General features: G+C 36.3%; 1 protein-coding gene across 1 annotated transcript in view; it reads right to left on the reverse strand.

Moving 5' to 3' along the window:
* Positions 1-25370, reverse strand: part of cacna1g (calcium voltage-gated channel subunit alpha1 G) — a 129790-nt gene that overhangs the window by 86530 nt on the left and 17890 nt on the right. Inside the window, exons 3-6 of the mRNA XM_088439178.1 lie at positions 16588-16685; positions 4921-5080; positions 2372-2666; positions 80-172 (exon numbers count right to left, since the gene is read on the reverse strand). Coding sequence (XP_088295304.1) covers positions 80-172; positions 2372-2666; positions 4921-5080; positions 16588-16685 — 646 coding nt within the window. The remainder of the gene's footprint in view (positions 1-79; positions 173-2371; positions 2667-4920; positions 5081-16587; positions 16686-25370) is intronic.

The raw sequence follows: 25370 nt of genomic DNA on the forward strand, positions 1-25370 counted from the left end.
GGACGGAGGAGAGTTGTTATCCAAGTACAAATATCAAGTAAAATAACTTGAATTAAAATAATCAGGTGGTAGAACTTACAATAATTAGTAAGATGAAATAGATGAAGTTGTAGAAAGAGTGAGCATCCATCACAAAATACATGATATCCACCCAGCCCTCCAGAGTGATCACCTTTGAAGGAAAAGAAAAGTCCAATGTTTGAGTTTTTTGATGGAGAACTAAAAGGCAAAGTTGTAGTTTTTGAGATCTAATGGACGGCGTGCGACAAGGCGAGACATCTGGTGATTGGTTGTTTAAAGAAAGAAAATGAAGCAGAGCAGAAATGACCCATACACTTTATGAGGTAACCTGCGGAACGGAATGATTTCCAATGCAAGATTTCTGCCTTCGTGGAGATAATAATGCCCTGGTCTCGAATGGGTGGTGTCAATGTTGTGAAATTATTAAGTCAACAGCCAATCGGATGTGGATCAAAGTCTTGGCCACGTTGTTTTGAGTCTGATCTACTCTTAGTGCTTGCCATCCTTGTGTCTGCTTGTCAAGGTGACATCTTGTCGCGCGCTTTCATTCAAGCGCCAGCCTGAGACCAGGCCAGTATTATTGTGATCAGTGAGGAATGCAAATACAAAGGCTATGCTGCCAGTGTTGCCTAATTAGATCAATGATTTGATTCATTGTACTATGTCTCAATCTGGACATAAAAATCTGGTCTTTTCCCAACCTCTATACGCTCAAGTCTCAATAATGTCTTGATCCGAGTTAGTGTGATCTTAATTACAACACTACTCGTCAGACTGTTGTTGCAGGTTGATCCACACTCAGCTACTGACTTTGGAAATATTATTCTTATATTTTCCTCAAACGCACATGGGTTTCATATTGAGAATGAAAATTTAAAGACTTATTAAAAAAAACCTAATTCAACATTTGTTTGAGTTGAGAGCGCAATCTGAAGCACTCTGAGAGAATCCACAGAGCAAATGCCCTCAGAATGACCTAAACTGAGATTCAAAAACTGGCCTTTCCTGCTGTGAGGTGACTAACCACTCAACTCTCTCAAAAATCAAGCATAGATCTAATCCCCTCAGTTTCTTCGTGCATGCTTCACCACACACAGGCAAACTCACATAACGGTCCCATTAGTGGGACAACTAATCCCCAATCTGGCTTTTGTCCTGCAATGTGACACTCCCAGCTTCACAGAAATGTATGAAAACAGACAAAAGCTTAGCAGATGATGTGGAGATAGGTAACAAATGGCGTGGAAAATTGAGGCTATAGATGTCAAGTTCTGCTAATCATGTAAAGCTATATTTCAACAATATTCCAGCTGCTACAGGACATTTAGCCTTTCTGTTACCCCATTCCATCTCATTTGCATCATTAAACCCATTCTATTGATGCCTGTCTAAATCTAGGTGACTACTTACTAGATTTTAGGGGCCAAATGAGTCCTCTAGTAATTTGTGTGCCTAGGTGAGGCATTTTTTGTTGCCCTGCCCACTTATTAGTTTAGACATCAGGAAAAATGCTCTGCATTTAGGGAAACACACAAGAACCTCATAAAGAAATAATACGGTTACAAATACCTTGTTACACTTTTATTTTGAAGATATTCCTGGCATTACAGCTGGGCTAGTCTTTCAACTGCAACTGATGACACCAACTCCAAATAGAAACAACACAACTGCTATAACTAGGTTATGTCATACGTTCAATCACCAATTCAGGGCTTGAACAAACTGAACTTAGATACGCTGACATTCCCCTTATGGCAGCCGTTGCCGGCGTTTACTGGTAACTCTAGTTATAGCTGTAGCATAAATTGGCCAATAGCTAGCAGGGCTTAGGTTCTCCATATGGGCTGAAGTGAGAGATAAAAATTACTCTATTACTATGATGACCCTATTATTTTGATGCTGACACCTTGACACAGTTGCCATTCCTTCTGATCACACCTCCATGTTGACTGAAATGGGCAGTTTAAGCAGGCAAATCTCGCTCATATATATATATATATATATATATATATATGTATATATATATATATATATATATATATATATATATATATAAAACGTATTGTTATATTTTTAAAGTGGCTGGTAATAAATGAATTAGGTTTTGATTACTTTGGGTAATTCAAAACTAATGCAATGAATAACTTTACTTTGCAATTACCATCAGTACTATATTACTGAATTCATTACATCCCAGCCATTTTTAGAATTATTTTTCGCTAGCAAAAAAAATAAATAAATAAATTTAAAAAAAAAAAAACAATACTCCATCCTCAATTGAAACTTTCTTTAGGCTCTCAGAATACCAAAAATGCTGATAGCTGCATCCCTACTTGAATAAGCTTCTTACCTGGAAAATGGCAATCCATGCATAACAGATGTTGTCAAAGTTGATAGCCCCTTTGAAAGGGTTGACCAGACCAGCAGAGCAATTACTGTAGTACTGGTTCCAGTTAACGCAAGTGGTGTTGTCCGTGCTGTTGTATGAGTACAGGTCAAGATTGCATTGCAGGCCTGCCTCATCATAGAGCTTGGGCACTGAGCTACAGTCCCGCATGCCATTCTCTCTGGGCTGAGAGCAGATAAAAGGGTTCTCGTCGTCATTTTCAGTGTGGTAGTATTTCTCAAGCTCCACAGACAGAGGGCTAGGGATAAATGAGAAGACATTTCATTGATTAGTGGTTTATATGGTGCCTCAGGATAAACAAATCCTCATATTTCTGTTACATTTTAATCATAGTTAAAAGAACTATAGTAGATGATTAATGTGTTGAAAATGTTGGAAACAATCCAATGTTGATCTTGGACAGCGGAAACCAGCAAAAGGCAATAGCAAACCTAACTTCAAAGTAAATTGGGAGGGCATTAATCAGGACAAAAGTAGCTTCAAAAGTACTATGCTGTATGTGTGGTCTAGACAAATAGAGGATAGGCTAAATGAAAATATAATGGAAGAAACATTTGATAATTAACATGAAATTATGTAGTATGTTTCACAAGCGATACATATATCTGTCCCTAATTTGCCTGTATACTATAACCAAAAATATGAATGTACATTTGCAACGTCTGAGAAATCTCAAGTCTGACAACCAGTCATTCTTACTCCTACAAATGGACTTCATTGAAAAAGTGGTGGAAAAACTAAAGTTTTGCAGGGCTGAAGTAAATGAGTGAAGAGATTGGGTGACACACAGTCCTTGTTTGAGTAGCTTTTCTCAACAATCTTGAACGGTGTACTTTTTTTTTTGGGAGACCCCGCTAAGTTCCAACAGGCGTTTCAAAACAATGGTAAATGGACTTTCACTTATATAGCACTTTTTTACATTGGGTACTCAAAGCGCTGTACACTAACTAGTCATTTACCTACTGATGACACAGCATCAGGAGCAACTGGGGGTTCAATATCTTGCTCAAGGGCACTTTGACATGGTCTTGATGGCTGGGGGATCGAAACCACAGCCTCTCAGCTGGGAGACAATCATTCTACCACTAAGCCATGCCGCCACACAATTGTGCGTATCTTGCAAATTCCTGACTACAGGTATACAACATTTTTGACCACCTAAAAGCAGGTCTTGGTGCAGGTGCCCCATCCCGCACACTTTTCTTAATCCGGACAAGCACTAAAGAGTCCTCTCAGGTGGAAATGGGTGTCCTCCCATTTTTCGCCATCTGGACAGTCTGTGCGAGTCGTATGCACCACATTTAACAGGATAGCAAGAGGCTACTCTAATTGCATGAAGGGAGCCGGCTGCTCTCATTGTAAGATTGCCTCTATCTGTACCGAGCTGTGCTTGTCTACCAAATTGGCAAAAGTCGGTCTGGCCCCACATCGACCATGTCTGCACCTTGCCGATTGCCAGATTTTCACCTGAGAAGGAAAAGGGGAGCCCTTAATGTTTGTTTCGAGCTAATCATGTGTGTCACAAGTATTATCCATGCTTCTAGAGCAAAAAATAAAAATAAAAAAAAAATGCAATACCCTTGTACTCCATACTTACTGGATGTACACTGATCCAATGGGTAAGATTTACAATTTGCCATTGTGGTGTCAACTCCTAAATACCAGATTTACCAAAATCTACCCCAAAAATATAATGAAATGCAATTAATGCGATAATAATAATAATTTATTGTGAGCAATGGGAACCAAAAAGCACTTTAAAAAAAAACAAAAAAAACACAATGTTGACTGTTTAATGATCAAATTCCAACAATATTGTGTCCCCATTAACCAAATGAAATCCACACAAGCTTTACCTTAGATTTGGGAAAGTCTATTTAAGACCATTGAAACAAACACAGGATCAGCAAGAGAGCAAAAAAAGTCATTTGTCCATCTTAATTATTCATTCTCTCTATCATCCATTACCTGTGTTACACTCAATGCTGGCTAACTTAAATGTCTTTATTGGCAGTTTGAGGGATCAAGGCTTTTTTTTACCTTGACTCCATCTAGATGATTTGCCAACTCATCTGGTTTCATCGCAGCCTTATTAAAAAAATAAATAAATAAATAAACAACGGACAAATAAATCCAGCCACCACAAAGTGGATGGATCAATGAGTTTAACAACAGTGACCCAAGTAGGTCACATCAACACTTAGTGTTTAACTGGATAATTATGTTTTTCAATGCCTTATTTAGACAATTAAAAAGAGCTCTCCGTTTCATTTAAATGTGTCGCCTCAGTAAATACACTGGCTTTGCAATGGAATTCTGATATGTGATATGTGATATGAAACACACACAGAAACAAATAAATTAATTAACTAATTAAAAATATTTTTATCAGAAGGTACTGTAGTAGTCAGAATAACAAATAACAAGGCAAAACTGCATTGAATAAAGCCAATTCAATAAATACATTAAGGTTCTTTTACTCAAGAACTTACAAAGAGAAGTTGTCCTCCACAAAGCAGCGATTTCTGAGCAGGCCGGCCCACAGCTGGACTCCCACGATACCAAATATGAAGAAGACAAAGAAGCAAAGCAACAGCACGTTGCCCAGCATGGGCAGGGTGTCGAGCAGTAGGGTAACCAGGATACGCATACCTGGGAGAAGACACAAGGACGAAGGTTAGGTCCGCTTTCATGTGCTATAATTAAAACCGATAGATTTTGAGCATCCAATTATTTCACTGAAACCCGATGAGCCCAATTTACAGCTATACAAGTTAGTTTTTTAACATTCCAACTTGAGACATCACACCCCATTTGCTATATCGGCACCTTCTAATGAGATTCAGGAGAAGAACTCACTCAAAGGTCTATGTCACCAAACTTCTAATGCATAATTTTGATTGAGACTGTCTAATAAGTATATTTACTGTATTTATTTTTTGTTATTAAACAAAATCATACTACAAAATAAGCTACTTATCAAAAAAAAAAAACACGACTAGTTCATTCAAATGCAGCCCAGTTGAAATTAATTTTTGACATGTCTAGCTGCCGGTGGCATGAATCAATTACTAATGCATTGACATTTAGAGACATTGTATTTTAATTATGTCACGGAACCCCAGCAATTGACCTGGTGACCATTTTCTTGGTCTGACAAGCATTTGCAAGCTAGTGAGCAAATGTAAAAGCTGGGGAGTGTGTTTCTATAAAGTTGCTTTAATTCATTCATTTTTGTCACAGAGGTTACAAGGGCTATCCACCCATTGTTGCTGTAGTCATGCTAGCATAGCATGCTAACACAAGCTTTTATCTTATTTGTAGTAAGCAAAATGAATCAACGACGATAGGTTAATGTTATCTTTGAACATATGTGGATGTTGTCATGAAATCTGGACACTAACAAATATTTGTAATCAAACTGATTTCATTAATCAGCTAAAATTTCAATGCGTACTGCTCAGAGAACTGTTGATCTATAAACCATAGTTATATGTTTTATAAACATAAGTATTGTTAGAGAAAAATGAGCATAACATTTTCTAGCACAAAATAACATTCAGGGTGTAGTTGTAGACACATCAAAAAGCACTAGCTCGCAAGATCACGTCATCCCGTGACGTCAATTAATACGTTCTCCCTTTAGCTGTTGGTGGGAGTAATTGAGTTTAATAATGACAATTACAACAAAAGCATTGATCATTAAATCATCACTTTGATTTAAGAAGATAACAATACAGTTTTCTATTTGTAGACTAGGCTTTCCAACTTAATATTGTGCTGGACTTGGTGTTAGCATAAGTGCTAGCAGTGTAAATCGCTTGCAATATAAAACATTGATGAAACAATACAATACTGCTCCAATTTGGTTATAGGTGCCTAACAACCCCTTATAATATGAACATTTCAGGAAACACAATAAAGTGCTCAAGTATGAAAAAAAAAAGTACTTGCAGAATAAAATGATAGGTAATATTTTCTGAGAGTAATTTACTAACATAAGGCATTTAAATGCAGAAGACTAGAGTCTGCATTCATCGCTCTAACATCTCTATCCAGCATGCTCTTGTTTCTGACAAAGCACATTCTTCTTTGCTGCCTACACACACCTCTTTTCTAAATTTGGTCCAACCACTTGGCTTGAATTGCAGCTCAGGCCGACATTATCTGACCATGTTTTTTTCTTACTACCTTGGAATTCCTTTTTTCCTTGCTTGACAAGCTTTCTGTTTTGTCTTTCTTTGATGTTTTCCCTTTTCAAGTACCCCTGACTGTTTCTTTCCCTGTAGGCTGCCCCTTCTCTGTAGGAGACAAGCTCTAATAATGGAAGATCATTTTTCTGATCAAGTATTTTTTGAGAGACACAGACGAACAGCTGAGATGGAGGAGGTGGGGATAGTCATACTGAAAAATTGGTTTCCTAAATTGCGGGAATTCTGATAATCCTGAAGTTCATTCATGTGATTTCTCCACACACACCTAAAAAGACAAAATCTGGTATATGCATACAGTAACAATAGAAAGCTTTTAGTTCATACAGTACATGGAAACCCTTTCTGAATTTTGCTTTAAATAAAACATGTGCACAAAGCAGGAAAACAAAACGGTACAAAAACATTTCCCCTACCTTTAAAACAACATTTCTCTCCGATTTTCACATCAGACTTCAAGAGGTTCATTTGACACCCATTACAAAGTGAGTGGATTCTCAGATGCAGATGTTTTGTTGTTGTTTTTTTCCCCCTTTAACTGCAATATTAAATATATTTTTCTATCACTATTTGACAAGGTTGTAGCTTGATTACGGTTAGAGATAAAGGAATACTGAATAAATGTTGCCTGGAGCAAATTTGCAACTTTGACGCTTAAAGGGTTAATATAGAACATCCTACAGTACAGGCCAAATATTTGACCACACCAAATCATTTATTATCTTGAATTAGGGTTGCACGATTATTTCCAAAATAATAATCACAATTATTTTGGTCACTATTGAAATCATAGTTGTTAATCACAATTATTTACCATGTTTGGTCAATGATGTCTATTTATTGCACTGTTTTGAAACAAGCACAGTCTTTTGTCATGCAAACAAGTGGGAAACAATGTCATCTCGCAAATCTCGGGAGCGTGCCTGCGAAGCCAACTTCAGCCTCGTCCTTGTGCCCCACTGTCTCAGTTGAGGCTGCTGCAAATGAGTTGCAGGATTTGCTCGCTTACTATTTTTTAAGCTTAATGAAGTCTTAACCTTGTGTTTGCCTAGTGGTAGGATGAATAAAGTGCTTGACTTGACATGTACGGTAGCCGGCTTCTTAAATGTTAATGTCAGCGAGGATCAGCTTAATTAATCATGGTTGTCAATACCATTACCGCAGTTAAAATTGTCTAAATTGTGTAGCCCTATCTTGAAGTAATGATGGCCACTCGTTTTTCTTTAGTTAGTTCCAGTCAGTTCCTAGTTCTTCCCCTCTGTAGACAGGCAGCAGCAAACAATCATCTTCAGCCAAAACTGAAACCAGTCCCAAATGTCACCACCTCGCAATATTGATTTACAACGGTACAGGGTCAGTCACATCCATCTTGTAATAGTACAGTCTTGCCTGAATCTAACCTGGTATTTCGTATTACTTCCAGAGTTGTTGTCGTTGCATCCTGGCCTACACGTCCCCCTTTGTCTGCCATAACCCAAATCTGTCAACCTTGTCAAATTATTCAACTACTTTGATCTATTCCTCAACAAATTCAATAAAATTCATCAGTCATGTTCCCTCGCCCCATGTTAGTTCTTCTTCAGCATAGAACCGTAACAGTGACTATGGCATTGTCAAAAAGTTGTCTAGCTATGACTGCCTGAACTCAACTGAGATTAGAGTATACTGGCAATTTCACTCCATTCATACAGTAGGTTGCTGTATATTAGGGATATCCAAATCACATGTTATAGTACCAGAGTCCAAGTCCAATACTCTTTATATTGAGAATCTGCTGATACCGAGTTCGGATCCAAAACGTATGCAATGCATTGGAAAGCAATAAAAAAGGACTGCATCCAAATTGTTTCAATTATCTGCATGTTGCGGAAAAGCAGTGGTTGGAAATAGTTTTACAGAAAATTTATCAACTCGGAATATACCTGTGAATACAGCGCTGTCATTCATTAGCTGTCTGCTGTTGAGATTATAAATGTTTTTGTCTGTGTTGTTTCTCTTTGGGGCGCATACTCAGCCAAGAGATGGCTCGCGTCTCGAATTTGGATCAGGTGAGGTACCACTGTATCACAAAGGTATACTGCATGCTGATGAAAAGTGTTATCATAATGGTATCCTTTTTTGAAATGGCTTTTTTTCCATGGCAGTGGGGGCACTCGGTGACCCTCTAGTTGGTTATGTGGTACGCCCAAATCAATTTATATCGATCTTGACCATGGCCATAAGATCGTCAGAGTAGCTAAGTGCTTTTGGAAAATTGTATTTTCATCACAGTGATTGCGGTTTGGAATTATTTCAACCCAGAGGGATGAGGACATTGAATATTTGCATGCATTGAGATCACAGTGTACCGCAGGATTTTTCAAAGTGTGAGGTGTGTCCCATTAGGTGGTCAAGCTGAAACAGTTGGTGAGGAGGCAGACGGAAGTTCTTTCACAAACCCTGAAAAAAAAAACAATATTTTCTACATAACCAAACAATCAAAAGAATTTGCTGCTCTGTGAGATATGTGCGGCCTTATTAAGCAATTTGACTGGTCTCTTAGAAGACATCGGCAATGTCCAATCAAAGTGCAGAAACAACAGCTCCCTTCTACAAAAACAAAAACAAGAGCACCAGGATTGGATCAATGGGGGTCACGTCACCATCTTAAAAACATGAATGTCATATAACTATTGTATATCCATCCCCACAATAAAAGAAAAAGAAAATATTCAGAGCCAACCTGAAGTAGATTAGCATACTAATTCAGAGCGATCGACATTTCATATTCAATCACAATCATTTCCTCATCCACCTGTGCGCCTTCAACCTTGCTGTGAGTGACCACTGAGTTGAAACGTGGCGAACAGGCAGGTGGTTGTGTGTGATCAGGGAGCCATCTGTTTGCAAGAAAATGAGGTTTGCTTAGTCGGCCTTCCTGACCAAGTTCAGATCCAGTCAACTTTGTAATCTTTGTATGGGGAAGCAAATGGCCTCTCTGAGTCAAGCACCAGTGAACACCTGCGTCTCTCCCTATTTCATCAAAATGGAACGTAACTAGCTCAACATCAGCGATTCCTGACAAAGATGACTACTAAAGAATCGAAATAAAAAAAAGACCAAGGATATGAATGTTAAGGCTGTCAGTTCTGCTAATGTAACTAATAAGCGTTTCCTAATGCACCTCATCCCAAGTTAGTGTTTCTCCTTGAATAATCAGCAGTTTGTATTTTCTCTTTGATCTCAGATACATGTCTATGTGAATAGACAGAAAAAATGCTGGAAGGCAAGACCAAAATTGTCACGCACAAGTGGATTGTGTGGTAGGGTCAATACTTGAGGCATTCTAGAGAGTTCTACAGCTCCAGAGGTTTTGCTGTTGGCATTTTTAGCTCCGTCAGGAGAAAAACTGTAAAAAACATGATTTTTTGCTGATCAGTTGTTGGTCATTTGTAATTTATTGACATTAACCAGGAGGTGTTGTTATGATATATAAGTAACTTAGTTTGGACTTTTTTGTTTGTTTGTTTTACAAAACATAAATATAATTTATTACAATTAATTATATCACAGGGGCTGGTAAAATTACATTACATCAAGCCAATCATCAAGGTCTCTAATATAAAAGATGACAAACGGGAGCTGTTCCTTTACATTTTAGTATCAATTGATATCAATATTGCCAATAAACATACTGATACTAAACACATCTATAATCATAAAATATGGTCTTTTAAATCCTCTCTCTCATTGAAAAACACATTTTTTTTTCCAACTAAACTTTCTTGTTGACTTCTAAACTTTGCCACAATAGCATTCAAGTAAATTCACATAAACAAAAAAAAAATTAAAAAAAAAAAATTAAAAATTAAAATGGAGAGGCAGACAGAGATTAGAATCAAATATAGGACTATACTGGTAAACTTGAATAGATTTAAAATATGCAAAAAGACTTAAACTTTGTTCCATATATATATATATATATATATATATATATATATATATATATATATATATATGTATATATGGAACAAAGTTTAAGTCTTTTTGCATATTTTAATTTATTTGCATATATATATATATATATATATATATATATATATATATATATATATATATATATATATATATATATATATATATATATATATATATATATACCGTATTTTCGGCACTATGGTGCGCCTTATAATCAGGTGCCCCTTATATATGAATCCATATTGAGATAGGATTCGTAGATGGGGAATGAACTGATAAAGTAAGCCTTACCTGTTTCTTTTGTGTGTTTACCGTTAAACAAAGTTGGTCATATTGACATTGAGTTATTTTGCTATTGAGAGTTTAGAGTTATTATTTGAGTTATTATTGTTATTACTTCGAGTATTACTATATTGTGATTGAAAAAGTTTTAAAATATGTCATTCATTGAGGGTGTGCCTTATAATCCGGTGCGCCTTATAGTATGGAAAATACGGTATGTAGTCCATCCAAGTATTGATACAAGTGGTTTTACTATTACCATTACCATTAGTATTGATCCTCTCCAACTATATATATATATATATATATATATATATATATATATATATATATATATATATATATATATATATATATATATATATATGTACTAAAAAATTATTGATCCTCTCCATATATATATATATATATATATATATATATATATATATATATATATATATATATATATATATATATATATATATATATATATATGTAGTAGTATCATATTGTATCAATACTTGGATGGACTACACAGCCCTACTGACTGTCAACTTTATTCGAAGTTCGACCTTTTCCCATATGGTGTACTTCAATAGCCAAGAATAAGAATTTGAGTAACATGAAATAATGATGTTTAGTTGGATTTAAAAAATTACAAGTTTAAGTATGCTGTTATTGTAAATACGACACACATCTCGACATTGGCGGCTAGCCACTAATGTTCTCACTAGAATGCACAACAAATGCTGTGATTAGCTAGCGACCAACTCAGGATTTATACTGCCCTGCAAAAATGTACGTACAGTACATATGTTGTCATCTCACACTCAAATGCATTTAATATTGTTTTGTGGATTTATTTGTATATTTATGTTTTAAAAAATACACTATTGAAGCTGACGCCAGCTGTGGAGGTTGTTCTTGGCACAATAAATGATGAATACTATTTCTGCATGTTTGAAATAGCAGGATTACACTGTGAATGTATTTGCTTTGATCCACTGGCAAAAATCTTCAAATGAGAAGTCCAACTCTCCCTCAAAGCAGACCCTCACGTTGGCTGATGTCAAAAAGACAGAAGTCAAGAAGTGATATGGGCCTTAGTGTGAAAACCCTGCGGCGACCTCTGAGCAGGGTACAATAGGTGGTTCTTGCAAGCTCTTTAATTACAGCACCGAGGGGAAAGCGATCAGTGTGGCAAAGGCAGAAGGTATAAGCGCACTGGAAGCTAGGGAGGCAGATGTTGCTGTCTTCGGGGGATTATCTGGATGGAAGTCCATATGCATGAACCAAGCAATTATAGTATACATTTACAGTCCAAGCAGATGAGTCCCTAGATTGCTGGGGCATGAAGTAAAATGTTTTAATGGGGTGATTCCCAGGTTTGAGCGTTGGTGGAAATATATATATGATTGTGAGTAACAAGCCCTTGGGCAAAGGGCAAAAATTGTGTCCAAACAACGAGACAAGTCTATTCTGGTCGGAGGATGATAACATGCAAAGGTGTACTTTTGTGTCCGGGCATAATTATCTCTTCTCGATGGCCACCAGAAATTAGTACTGTGAAGGTCACTATTCACCTGATCCACAAAGTAGACCTTCTTATTTAATTTAGATGTCATTACTAATTTTGTTGAGGTCCTAACAAGTACCTGTCAATGTTACGTCCCATGGTCAGTCAGTTCATTAGTTGATTTGAAAGAAAAGAAAAGTAGCCTTGGATTTAAAAATGAATACATTGTGGGATAAGAAATTCATTTCAGAAGGTCCAATACAAATGGTCTGTCTCATTAAAACTTGCAGCTAATGCACTGCAAAAAAACAAAACAAAAAGCTCATTCATTCACTATGGTGGTGATATAACCCAAAGCAAGCCTTGCATTTGTCGTGTTTGTCATAATGTTAACATATTTGTCACTTTTTGTCATTTTTCAGTTTTTATTATCTTTGTCAGTAGTTAGTGTCGTGACTGATGGTGGCTGATTTTTTTCTAGAATGTATCTGTTATCATGCCGTTGCTTTCATTCTTTAGTTTGCTCCAGTTTGTCAAGCTGTCACCCTAGTTTTACATTGCTTTCCGAGTCTAGAGTTTTACAAATTTAGTTTCAGGCATCTTGTGTCTGTGTCAAAGGCTAGGTTCACCCTGCAGGGCTTAATGCTCAGTTCTGATTTTTTTGTGAAAACCCATTTTTTTGTGAGGTAGTTCACATATCCAATTAAATGCAACCTGGGCGGCACGGTGGGAGACTTTTTAGCACGTCCGCTTCACTGTTCAGCAATCCTGTGTTCAATTTTAGCTCCGCTTTGTATCTGGAGTTTGCATGTTCTCCCCATGCTCACGTGGGTCTTCTCCGCCCCCCCCCCCCCCCATATTCCAAAAACATATATGATAGGTGTATTGGAAACTCTAAATTGCCCTTAGGTGTGATTGTAAGTGCGAATGGTTGTTTGTCTCTGTATGCCCTGCGATTGGCTGGTCCCCTTAATGTCCTAAGCGTATGCTGATCCACCAAGTCAAACATACTTGAACATATCCTTTAAAGTGCATAATTAAGATTCAATGAGGCATTTTTTCATATGGTTAATGTCAGCCTTGGCCAAAATTGTCTTGTGTATATTCAATTGCAGTGCCATTATGTTGCTGAACATATAAATGAGTTGTTTAAGAACTTCTGTGTACATCAGCAGTAAGTGTCAGAAATCCATAAGTTCAAGCAGACACTAGGAATAAGCTGAGGTGGCAAAATGCTCTGTTAAGAGTGCATCTTTAGCTAGCTATCACATGATTTTTACTTCGAAATATTAGTATTGGCCCATATATATGTCACATGTCCACCTTATATATGAAGCTGCACCTCAAAGTTATTAAGAGGTGGGCACTGCAGTGTGCATTTATTTGATGCATGTCTTACTGTGATTATTACATATGTTGTTTATTTTTATAGCATTTTCAATGTGAGACACCTCACAAACAATATTGATGGGTACGTTCTAAGGGCTTGCAAAAGTAATATCCAGTGGTTGTAAATGCATTGCTCAGTGTTTGTACATTAGAATGGGAGAATGTTGGGAAGTGATAAAAAGGTATCAGAACCTAAAAATCAGAAAGTGAATCACTAAAGGGATTCAATTAAGTGGATGGGCGACAAAAAAGAACAAACTAAAAACGGAACTATTTGACAAAATGCTTAACAGTCCAAAACAGTACAGAAAAGGGGAAAAGAATAAGTAAACTAGGAATAAGATGATATTCAATTAAACATGTAATGTTAAGCAATAACTTGAATCAGTTTTTTCAGTTTCTATCAATTGACAACTGAAAAAAATAAGACAACTACAGTGTCAGCAAAATTCATTAAAACAACATCATACTACCCAACATGGATCACTGCCATAAAAAATACTATACAGGTCATTTGGGTGAGGTAGTTAATTCCATCATTTCTATAACAAATCTTGGTCAAACCCCAAACTGTTATATTTCATATTTGTTCAAATGTAGTTACTTTATTTCAATCACCATTTGAAAGTGTCACATGCTGCTACAATACAACACATTTGAAGAGTTTGTCAAATACTGTAATATGTGAACTCTAAAAAATGTTTCATATGTACTTTTTAGTGGTTTTGATATTGCAGAACATGTGTTACATTGTAAATGACTGAATTGAACAGTTGGTTACATACTGAATATGTTACCAGTGTGTTTTCGTATGCACGTTGCCTTTTGGGATGCATTGGACGACAGCTTTGACTGAGAATGACAATGTACATGTAGAGAAGCTTTTTAATCTTTTGGGGGAAAAAAAAAACACACACATGACATTATACTCTCATCAACTAATGAAAGGTAATGAAATTTTTAAAAAAGTTAAAAAAAAAAAAAAATCAAAGAAAAAAGGAAAGAGGTGGATCCCTGCCGAGGTACAAAGAAATATGCAAACATTAATGTACTGGAAAGTTAATCTGTCTTCATTTCAGTTTAAATGAGAAATGCTGACTGAAGGGCAGAGAAATGTGAATGTTATTTTTTTTTTCAGGCGCTAATTATGTTCGCATAAGCATGAGGAATCGGATAGTGGAGGGGTTATGCATTTTTACCACTTGGAACAAGTGCAATAGTTTGCGTCTGTGACTGCAGCTGTGAATTTTGTCTCTTTAATAAAAGGTAGTGAGCTGGAAAATTGCACATAAATCTGTCCAAACCTGCAAGCCTAAGAGATAACTCCACCTCCATACAAACACCGGTATTACCCAAAAAAAAATGACACTTGTTTTTATATGCATTTTCAAATGTGCTTTCCAAATTTGTGAAACTGAATAGTGATGTTCAGCATTTGCATGTATTATAGATGGAAAAACTAGCTTTTTATTTTGGCTACTTTGCGGTCAGCCACGCCTCATGTCATGAGAACATACCTTTTTATTGTTTTGTTCCTTGCTTTCAAGTGTAATACAGCAACAACAATTATTACTATTACTATTTTTGTTATAATGACGATGATGATGATGATGATTATTATTCGTAGTAGTAGTAGTAGAAGTAGTAGTGGTATAATTTGTATTGGTAGTTGGAATAGTATTAATATTATTATTATTTGAAGGAGTAGCTGGAGTAGGAGGATTAGTAGCGATATTAGCATTAAGGAGGAAGTCAATTCTAAAAGTGTTATTTTTAATATGTAAGTCATTCTGGCTAATATTGCTTTTGTGGAATATGAAGTAAGCGGCAAATTCCATCTATATTTGCCATTTCAGGCAATGATCATTTTGCTTCTCGTGTTGACTGAAACTGACATCACCATTGCTCAGTTGAAGAAACAACCAATCATGGGTCGGCTTGCAAATGTTTCTTGACCAAAATCAGAAAACAGGTGAGCAGTGACTTGCGGTATGAACAACTGTGATGCAATAGCCTGATAGAAAATGGCTGCCCCTTGCGATATGGAGGGGGGAGCTAACAAAAAAAACAGTTGGATTAAGCTGCTTAATTAATTTTCCACAATATGCAAGTATTAGACATATTGTTATTATAGCGTTATTATTAGAAGTAATTAGGTCATAACCATTAATAAGGTCATTGAAGGAATCGCCCATGGATATGAATGTGGGCGAGTGTTTATTTATGGCCACTGCGATTGACCAGAGACCAGTCCAGTGTGCAGCAGTGGACTTACTGACGCCTCTATGAAAATTGAGTTTCCCATAATTTAGGGTGCATACGGAAATATGCACTGCACTGGTTTACTCCGATTCCTTGGAAATTCAGTGCGTTGCCCAACTGCCGTTCAGAAATTCAGTGTGCACCCAAAACCAAAGTTTTACAGCAAAGGTTTGTTTACAGCACAAACTGTGTTCAGAAATTCACCAAAGGGGATTGCTCTGCCTCTTCAAATACATGACACTCTTAAAAGTAATGCATGGGTGAATATCCAAAAATGCCCTAATATATATATATATATATATATATATATATATATATATATATATATATATATATATATATATATATATATATATATATATACATATATATATATATATATATATATATATATATATATATATATATATATATTTAATAGGATTCTTTGGATTCTGTAGTTGCTATTGTTCTGTTTCCACTTCACTTCCAGTTGTTGTTATTACACCAGGTTTCCTACAGTTTAAACATTTATGAAGAGATGAAATTCTATCGATTTGTTCTTCTGGACCATGACTTACTTGGTACTCTGTTGATGGCCCTCAGTGGTCTCAACACTCGGACTGTCCTCACTGCTGAAAAACTGACATTCTGCAGGTTGAGGGAATACTCCAACATCCTACAACATGAAGAAAACATGTGAAGAGAGTTACAATACATTAAGACGATTACTTTTGGGGTTTATTATCATCGGGCAGTTGATTTTATCATTATTTCTGATTGGATGTGATATTAAAGAGAAACTTGCCAGTACAGCTGCGAAGAAATATGATATTGTAAAAAAAATAAAATAAATACATATTCACATTTAGTTTGATTTTCTGGATCAGTATTGCTACATCGATATTTTCAGACTTTTTTTTTTTTGTTTACCATTTTGGGGTCCACAATAACAAGTTGGGCAAAAAAAAAAAAAAAAAAAGTTACAAGTCAAAAAATAACCAATTTCTAGGTGGTATGCACAAATCCCCCCCCCAAAAATGACTCATTTTTGTACGAGACGACCTTTTTTGACCCTTAATTGTGTTTTTGGACACAACTGCTTTTAGTGCATATTTAAAATAAGGTGCCTGTCAAAAGTTTGAAAACACCTTCAAACTCAAAGTCTCAAAAGTCTCAAGAGGTTAAAAAATTGAAGCCATATAATTTTAAAAGTGTGCAGCTGTGAACTAAAAGTCATTTCAGCCCAGAAAGCATCAGCCACATTATACTTTTGAGAAAATACCAAGATGTGCAAAGCTCTTACCTGGGCTCTTACCTGAGAATTTTAAACGATTAAACACATTGTATTTTGATTAACAATTTGTGTATATCAAATAATTCCATCAGTATTTCTTATAATGATGATGACTTAATCTTCTTCAACTCAAGAAATATTTAAATGTACTGTATTTCTATGAGTACAAGTCAACCTTGCTTATAAGTTGACCCCCTCCCCCGCTTTTTTAAAAATTCAATATGGTGAATTTTACAAAAATGTGATTATAGGTCTCTAGTGACTTTAGTGGTCACTGGTTACGTACGGCTGTCCAATTATAACACATGGTGTGTGTTGTTAAAATGTCATCATACTTATTTCGCTTCAAATTAATGTTATTCAAACACAGATACAGTAAAACTCCTCTACAACAAAACCTGCATGTGCCAAAAAAATCCCCCAGTGTGAAAAAAAAATCCATGCATTGAAGCCTTCCCTCTTTTTTACTTCCTCATAAAAGAAAAATCCCCTTGTTGCATATATTAAACTTTTTTTTTCTGCATTTGCGTTGCACTGAAATTAACTAACTAACAACCTTGCAGGAAAAGTCTAGATTGGTTTATACTTGATGTGCCAGCACACATTTTGCATCACTTTATACTCTGAGCGGCTTTCCCCCGCAGTTAGACAATATTCTCCCGTATTATAGGTGGTAAATGGTAATAAAAGGACTCTACAGCATACAAACAACACTATTCTATATCAGAGGTAGAGAATCCTAGTAGATTCAAACAATCTCAATTCTTTCAAGCGTTTTTAATTAAACAGACTCCTCATTTCTCCCCAACGTGGTGCTCGTCAGGAGTTGTCTACGGTATTTTGATCACGGTATTTATTCCTTTTTACACGAATAACAAAAGTGCTTGTACCGGCAGACTTCCATAAGCAAAAGTTCGTCCATGTTGTACATTTCGTAAAGACACACGCTGCGGAAAATCTGCTCTGAGTGGACTCTGCGCGGAGGAACACAGTTGCCAAAATAATGTCATTTTGATGCGTATAGCCACGAGGAGATCAAACCAAGCCAACAAGAAAACAGGATAAAAGTAATAAAGCTGAAAGATGGATGAAGCAAAGTGAAAGACATTATGCAAGAAATTGATGTAAATATGAAAATGAATGCTTATGGTATATTTTACAATTTTCTTTTTTCTTTTTTTTAATGTTGGTTTTGTTTTTAACTTCAGTCAGATTGTAGATTGCACAACACATTTTTTCATGTTTCCGTTTGAGGCATAGATTTGCGATAGTGAAAAGTCCCGTTTTGAAAAATTTTTGGCTGAAAATATGATTTTGCTGTAGAGGAATTCACCTTTATGTGGAAAAAAAGTGTTTATTGTGACTTGTACACTGAAAAATATGGCAATAAGCAAATCAAAATAGAGATTTTTGACTGGTACTGGGATTTCATCTTTTTGTCCAGTACTTGTGGCCTCAAACCAGAACCAACCAATCATGGATCACTCACCAGGCCGATGCAATGGCATAAAAAATTGACCTTTGAAGACATTATATATGTCTTTATTTTATACTTATAGTGAAAATGAGATTATTGTCAATATTTTAAGATTGATAAAACATAGGCCCGTACCACGCATAAATGAGACGTTATTTAACCAATGACTGTATGTGCTGTGTATGTAGTATATACAAAGTACTATTTTCCTATTATTGGGCTGTTAGTGATTGATGACCCAATGAGCCAAATCATATCTACATTCCTGTGTTCAAAGACAAATGCAATGCATGTGTTCTGGCAAACAACATGCTTTGATTCCAAAGCTCAATGAAGTGGGACCGCCGTGCATGTGTTTGCGCTTGTATATGGAGCGCAGCACACACGCAATATTTGCAGGCCTGATAAACACGCGTGTATTCACACGAGCGCTTGCACAATCAACCTTCAGAAGGAGAGGGATGCATGCGCAAGTCCCTACGGGGTCTTGGACAAGAAGAGAGGAGTAACGTGGCGTCAGCAGCTAACAAAAGAGCAACCTGAGATGCGTCTGGCTCAGAGCTCGGAGACTCTAAACTGTCTTCGCAGAAGCTCCTTGGAGGCTCAAAAGAGGGGACGAGAGGTTAGAAGGACAAAGCTGAAGAGCACTGAGGAATGTTTTTCTTGCGTCTTGATCAGACTTTGTCATTGTCTCTGCTCGCACTTGGGAGCATATGCAGAGCACATGTGCAGCTCCAAGGGGTGTGCGGGCCAAGGAATTCCCTCCTCACACACACTCCAAGTCTGTCTGTCGACAAATGTACAACACATGCTAGCGGTATGCGTGCACACACTAGAATTAAGGAAAGAATTAATGTGTGCATGTATCCTGACACAAGAAAAGAACCCAATTTGAGTCAAACATAACCCAAATTGCATCAGAGAGGGCCTCATACATGATATGGGGAGATTTGACCCACCATTTTTATGTCAATGTGATGTTTTTGCATCCAAAAAATTGCTGGTTCAATCAATTAATAAATTAAGGGTTGTCAGATTAACAGATTATTACGATCAATCGATTACCGTATTTTCCTCACTATAAGGCACACCTAAAAGCCTTATTTTTTTTAAAAAGCTGATGGTGCGCCTTATAATCAGATGTGCCTTATATATGAATCAATATTGATAGTGGGATTTGTAGATAGGAAATTAACTGATAAAGTAAGCTTTACCTGTTTCTTTTGTGTGTTTACAGTTGAACAAGGTTGCTCATCTTGACATGAGTTATTATGCTATTGAGAGTTTAGAGTTATTATTTGAGTTATTATTGTTACTACTTTGAGTATTACTATATTGTGATTGAAAAAGTTTTTATAATATGTCATTAATTGAGGGTGTGCCTTATAATCCAGGTGCGCCTTATAGTGCGGTAAATACGGTACATCCATAGTTAAAAAGTTTTTTTTTTCTAAAACACAATCTAATTTTTAACCTCAGATTTTATCCCTCCTGTATGCATTCGATCCATTTCATGCAGCAGGATTTTTGTGCTTCAGTTGCTGAGGTCAATCATACCTTAATCTGATTGGCTTCTGTTGTCGGTGGGCGGGGAAGTTCAAGAGCAGAAGGAAGATGTGAAAATGGAAAGAAACTAGGTGAGAGTCGAGCCGAGGAATGGCAATTTCAACTTTAAAATCACCTGGATTGCACCTTTGATGAAGGTGGTATGATTTTTTTTTTAAATGGAGCTTGCTTACAACACTAGAAGCTTGAGTTTAGCCTGCTGCATAAATGGAAAGCATCCAGCTGTGGCTGCAACCACAGTTAATGATTGCAAATGAGGGAGTAGAAAATTATCTAATTATTTGGCAATTGATAAAAAGAATATTCCTCCTGATTGTTGCGAGTACAGGCCACTACTTGAAAGTAGTCTCAAATACCACAGAAGGTACAGTAAGTGGTTAACGGACTGCATTTGTTAAAGCCTGTTGAAGTAAACACATGACTTAAGTCGGGTCTTTGTTGTTGTATATCAATCTTTTGATCAGCCGCAATGTATCTAAATGAAACAAAAAACCTCTGGTCGAATGTTTTTCTATTAAATTCTTTGGTGTGATTCAAATTAGATTAATGAGATGAATAAATGAGACATTTTAACTATTTGTTCTTTCAATTTTACTGACTCAAATTCAGGCTACTTTGCTATCAAAATAGTCCAATGTTAATTCACCCTGCTCTTTTCAGATTGTGGATGCACACTCATTCACTCATCTGTCATTGGCCAACATCCACAAACAAAGCTGTGAATGTAAACACAGTAAATATCCACACCAGAAGTACATCATTTAATTGACAGCTAATCAATTATCAAATTCATTGATTATTTGAGGTAATTAATTGTTTAGTGACTATACTAAAAGATTAATTGAAATTTCAGCCTCTCAAACAGTCTTTAGTTCTCCAATAATATGGACGTATTATTAAACTATTCGAAATATTTGCAAACAGCTACTTTTCCTTAGATTATCAAAATAGTCGCTATTTAGCGATAATCCACATTAGCATGTCAATTTTGTAGTCTTCTCTCTGTAATTGAAATAATTTTGTCATATTTAGCTTTCAAACTGATCAATCGACACTTTCAAAGGGGCACAGTGTAAAGTATAGAGTATAAGTTAAAAACTGTGTTATTAAGGGCCAACATTATGTTTTAAATATAATGGTTGGTCTTGTTATCATTAAATTATATTATATGGGGAGGTGGTACTTCTCTTGAGGCTGCCATGTCTTTTTTGCTATGGACAAAAGGTAAATGCATGGTAAAACTTTTTTTATGGCTTTTGTTTCAATCATAATACTGTTCTTTTTCTAGATTTTCTCTTTCATGGCTTTTTTGATGATTTTTTTATGGCTTTTGTCACACTCTCAATAAAACATGGACAAAATGTGCAGCATGTTATTAGGATTACTTTTGCTGGATCTCAAACTCCATTTTGAAAAAAAAAAGATGTTTAACGGAGCAACAAATTGAGAGCAATATATTTTATGATTCTATAATTGGTCACATATAAAAATTACTTTACTGAACAAACTTTAGAATTAGATGATGACTGACTGTTTTTTTCAAAGAAAATAGTCAATAAGGACGCTGGTAATGAGAGCCAGATGATGTTTGGTGTGCTCAAAGTAACGAAAAAAAAATGTTGTGTGCTAAACAAATGATGGAAATGACAGAAAGTTGTGCACCAATCATGTTGATCATACTATTGGCGATTGCAATGACGGGTGCTGGCAGGCCTGTCAGAAACTAGTTTGCGTGCAGAGAATTCCCAACTTCATCCAAAGAAGCATTTCTACACAGTTGACGTTGAGGATAAAAGGCAGGGTTTTGCATCTTGTCATTCACACTAATTGGATACTTATGCACATCTCTTAATGTGGAGAGATCCTTGCGAGGACAAACTCAACACAATGTAATAAGATGCAAATAAATCATGCGGTGAAAGGTACTGGAAGACATGCAGAGTGCACACACATACACATACACACACACACACACACACACACACACACACACACACACACACACACACACACACTATAAGTAAGTATTAATAGAACAGTGTAGGACAGTTTCTAAATTCTTGTTGAACTGGTTCCCATTAAAGGTGGTACAGTGAAAACTGGTAAGCACGTCTGCCTCACTAGTCAGATGTTCTGGGTTTGATGCCAGATCTAGGCTTCTTGTGTTTATTTTGCATGTTCTCCCCATGCCAGTGTTTTTTGTTTTTTTCAGGCACTCTGGTTTCCCCACACATTACTCCAAACGTGCATGGAACGTGTATTGGACAGTCTAAATTTTGACTGTGATTGATTAGTTGTCTTTGTGTGCTCTGCCATTGACCTGCAACCAGTTAAAGGTGTTCGCCACCTACTGCCCGAAGACAGCTGGGATAAGCACCAGTGACTATAGAGAGAATAAGCTGCAAAAGACGATGGATGGATGCATCTGATTAAAATATCATTATGAATCATCCATCCATCCATCCAATTTCTATATCCGGTTATGCTCACTAGGGTCATCGGCTTGCTGGTGCCTATCCCAGGTGCCATCACAGGTAGTAGGCTGCCGACAACCTAAACTAGTTGCAAGCCAATTGCACTGCACACCGAGACAAATAAAAATTCACACACATAACAACATCTCAGGGCTATATGGAGTATCTGTCATGTCCAATTATGCATGTTTTTGGAATATGGGAGGAAGCTGGAGTGACCGAGAGAACCCATGTGGGTTCGGGGAGAGCATGCAAACTCTACACAGGAAAGCGAGCTGGAATTGAACTCGGAACTTTAAGGTGGATGTGCTAATGGAGTGCTGGTGCTGGTGGATGTGAAACACATGGAGCAGTACCCATTTTCCCCTTGAACAAAAGTATTGGAACAATATTGATGTGTTGCAGACGGTGTCCTATTATGTTGGTTACTCTGAGAACGAAAGGAAGTAGTTGATTTCATACATACACGCTCATCTGTAAAGCCCAGCGCTTTGAATAATACTTCAGGAGAAGGGTTATTAATCTTCATTGATGTAACGCGTGATGGCAGCAGTAAATGAAATCAGAAGTCTACAGACATATTGCAACTGCCAATTCAAAGGACAAAAAAACAAAACTGATTGGGAAATGTTGCATCATGGAGCCAGATAATGACCCAAAAGAGACTGCAACAATAAATAAATACACATACAGGTCAATAACTGATAACCTGATGCTATATAAGGAATATGGCATGATTACAGCAGGAATTGAATTAATGTTAACTCAAATTGAGTAGTGCATTAGTTTTTGTAAAAATGATCTTTTTAACAATCATCTCAAATGCATTGTAGAATATTGTCATCAGGGAGGAAATTTTGGTTTACATTTTAGCTGGCTAATCAGCATTATTTCAAAATGTTGAGCAATCAGCCAATGAAGGATCTTTAAGCAGGATTTTGTCCTAACGTTGGTCTTGACCTCTAGCACGAAGAATATTTGCAAAGTTGAACGCTGGACCATAAAATGCTTCTTTTGTTAGCTTTGTGCTAAGATAGCTAGTATAATGAATGCTGCTTGGATGGATTTAAAAGTTTACTTAGAGCCAAAAACCTGTAGTTGGCTAATACATGGAGAGATATCCTGGAAAGAAAATGATATACCGTGTGTTAAAAATGGACAGATTTCTATAGGACGGTCGACGTGGCTACTTCAGCACATTGGCTGGTACGCTACAATTATTTTTCAAGGAAGTGAATTTGACAGGTTGTAAAAGCAATTTAGAAAACATATTGTGTAAGTGCAATCCATTTACCATTATGATCAAACTGCATTGTTCATTTGCTGGATTATGATGTAATTTTCGGCAAAAGTACTCTGATTCAAATGGATTCTGGATTCAATGGTTAAATGTGTTGGAACAGAGAGTCCCCAAAACACTTATATAATACTGATGGGACAAGATATATATATATATATATATATATATATATATATATATATATATATATATATATATATATATATATATATATATATATATAGCTGGATAGATAGATCATTTTATTTTTTCATTCAACAATTAAGAAGTTTACTGTTTTCAAAGGGAGTGCAGATGAGTTTGTAAGCTGCAGCGAGTGAACATGTGGTGCGTGATACATGGCCTGCAAAACAAAGGCAAGAAAAAATCCGAACATACTTTCGGGAAGTGACCCCACACGTAGTCACAATTAGACAAAGTGCAGATCAGAAACACTTCATGCTCAACTTTGCTTGTCCTTAAAATGTCTGTTTCTTTTTATCTTGTCTATTTAGATTGAACTTTGTATTATTTTGACTAAAAAGAAAACTGACATGTTGAGTCAAGTGCAGCAGGAATGAGTTACCAGAGGGACAAAAATACAAACCCAACTTGCACGCTCCCTCAAGTCATGTAGTATTTGTGTGGTAAAACTTAACATTTTATTGCTGGCAGTTTAAGTCCCACCTGTGCAAAAATCAAGCAGTCTCCTCAAGAGAGATGCTCACAATCACATATTTAGATAGATTTTTGAACAATATTTGGGAGAAATTTGTTTTGTGTACATACAAAGACTCCTACATGATTGAGTCCAGCTCTTGAAATAAAAAAACAAGAATTTAACAAGTGTTGCATTTATATCTTTTTTTCAATTACGAATTACTGAATGCTATCAAACAGTCACAAAATAACTAATGGCTGAAATAACAGTATAATCTATTCATTATTATACAAACAAACCCCGTATCTTGATAGAGTTCCTAATTGACAAACTAAAAACGTTCCCATCCTGCTGTCTAATATCAAAGTTGTAGCATGTGAAAGTTATTGAACAAAAGTTAATCTTTTTGTGTGGCTGGTACAGATTAACACGTAAGATGTTTTTGAGGCGAGTGTAGCTGCACGCAAAGATCACGCAATGTTTATTCCAAAACATGATGCAATAACTGATGATTTCTTTTCGTGTTTCAAACTGGCTTCCTTTGCGACGCACCATGCCTTTGTTGGTTAGCATATTGAAATTCACCGCACTTCATTTGTCTTTACCACAA

The sequence above is a fragment of the Hippichthys cyanospilos genome, chromosome 17 (assembly GCF_059441005.1).
Source record: "Hippichthys cyanospilos isolate Australia breed blue-spotted pipefish chromosome 17, RoL_Hcya_1.0, whole genome shotgun sequence".
In the NCBI taxonomy this organism is placed as follows: Eukaryota; Metazoa; Chordata; class Actinopteri; order Syngnathiformes; family Syngnathidae; genus Hippichthys; species Hippichthys cyanospilos.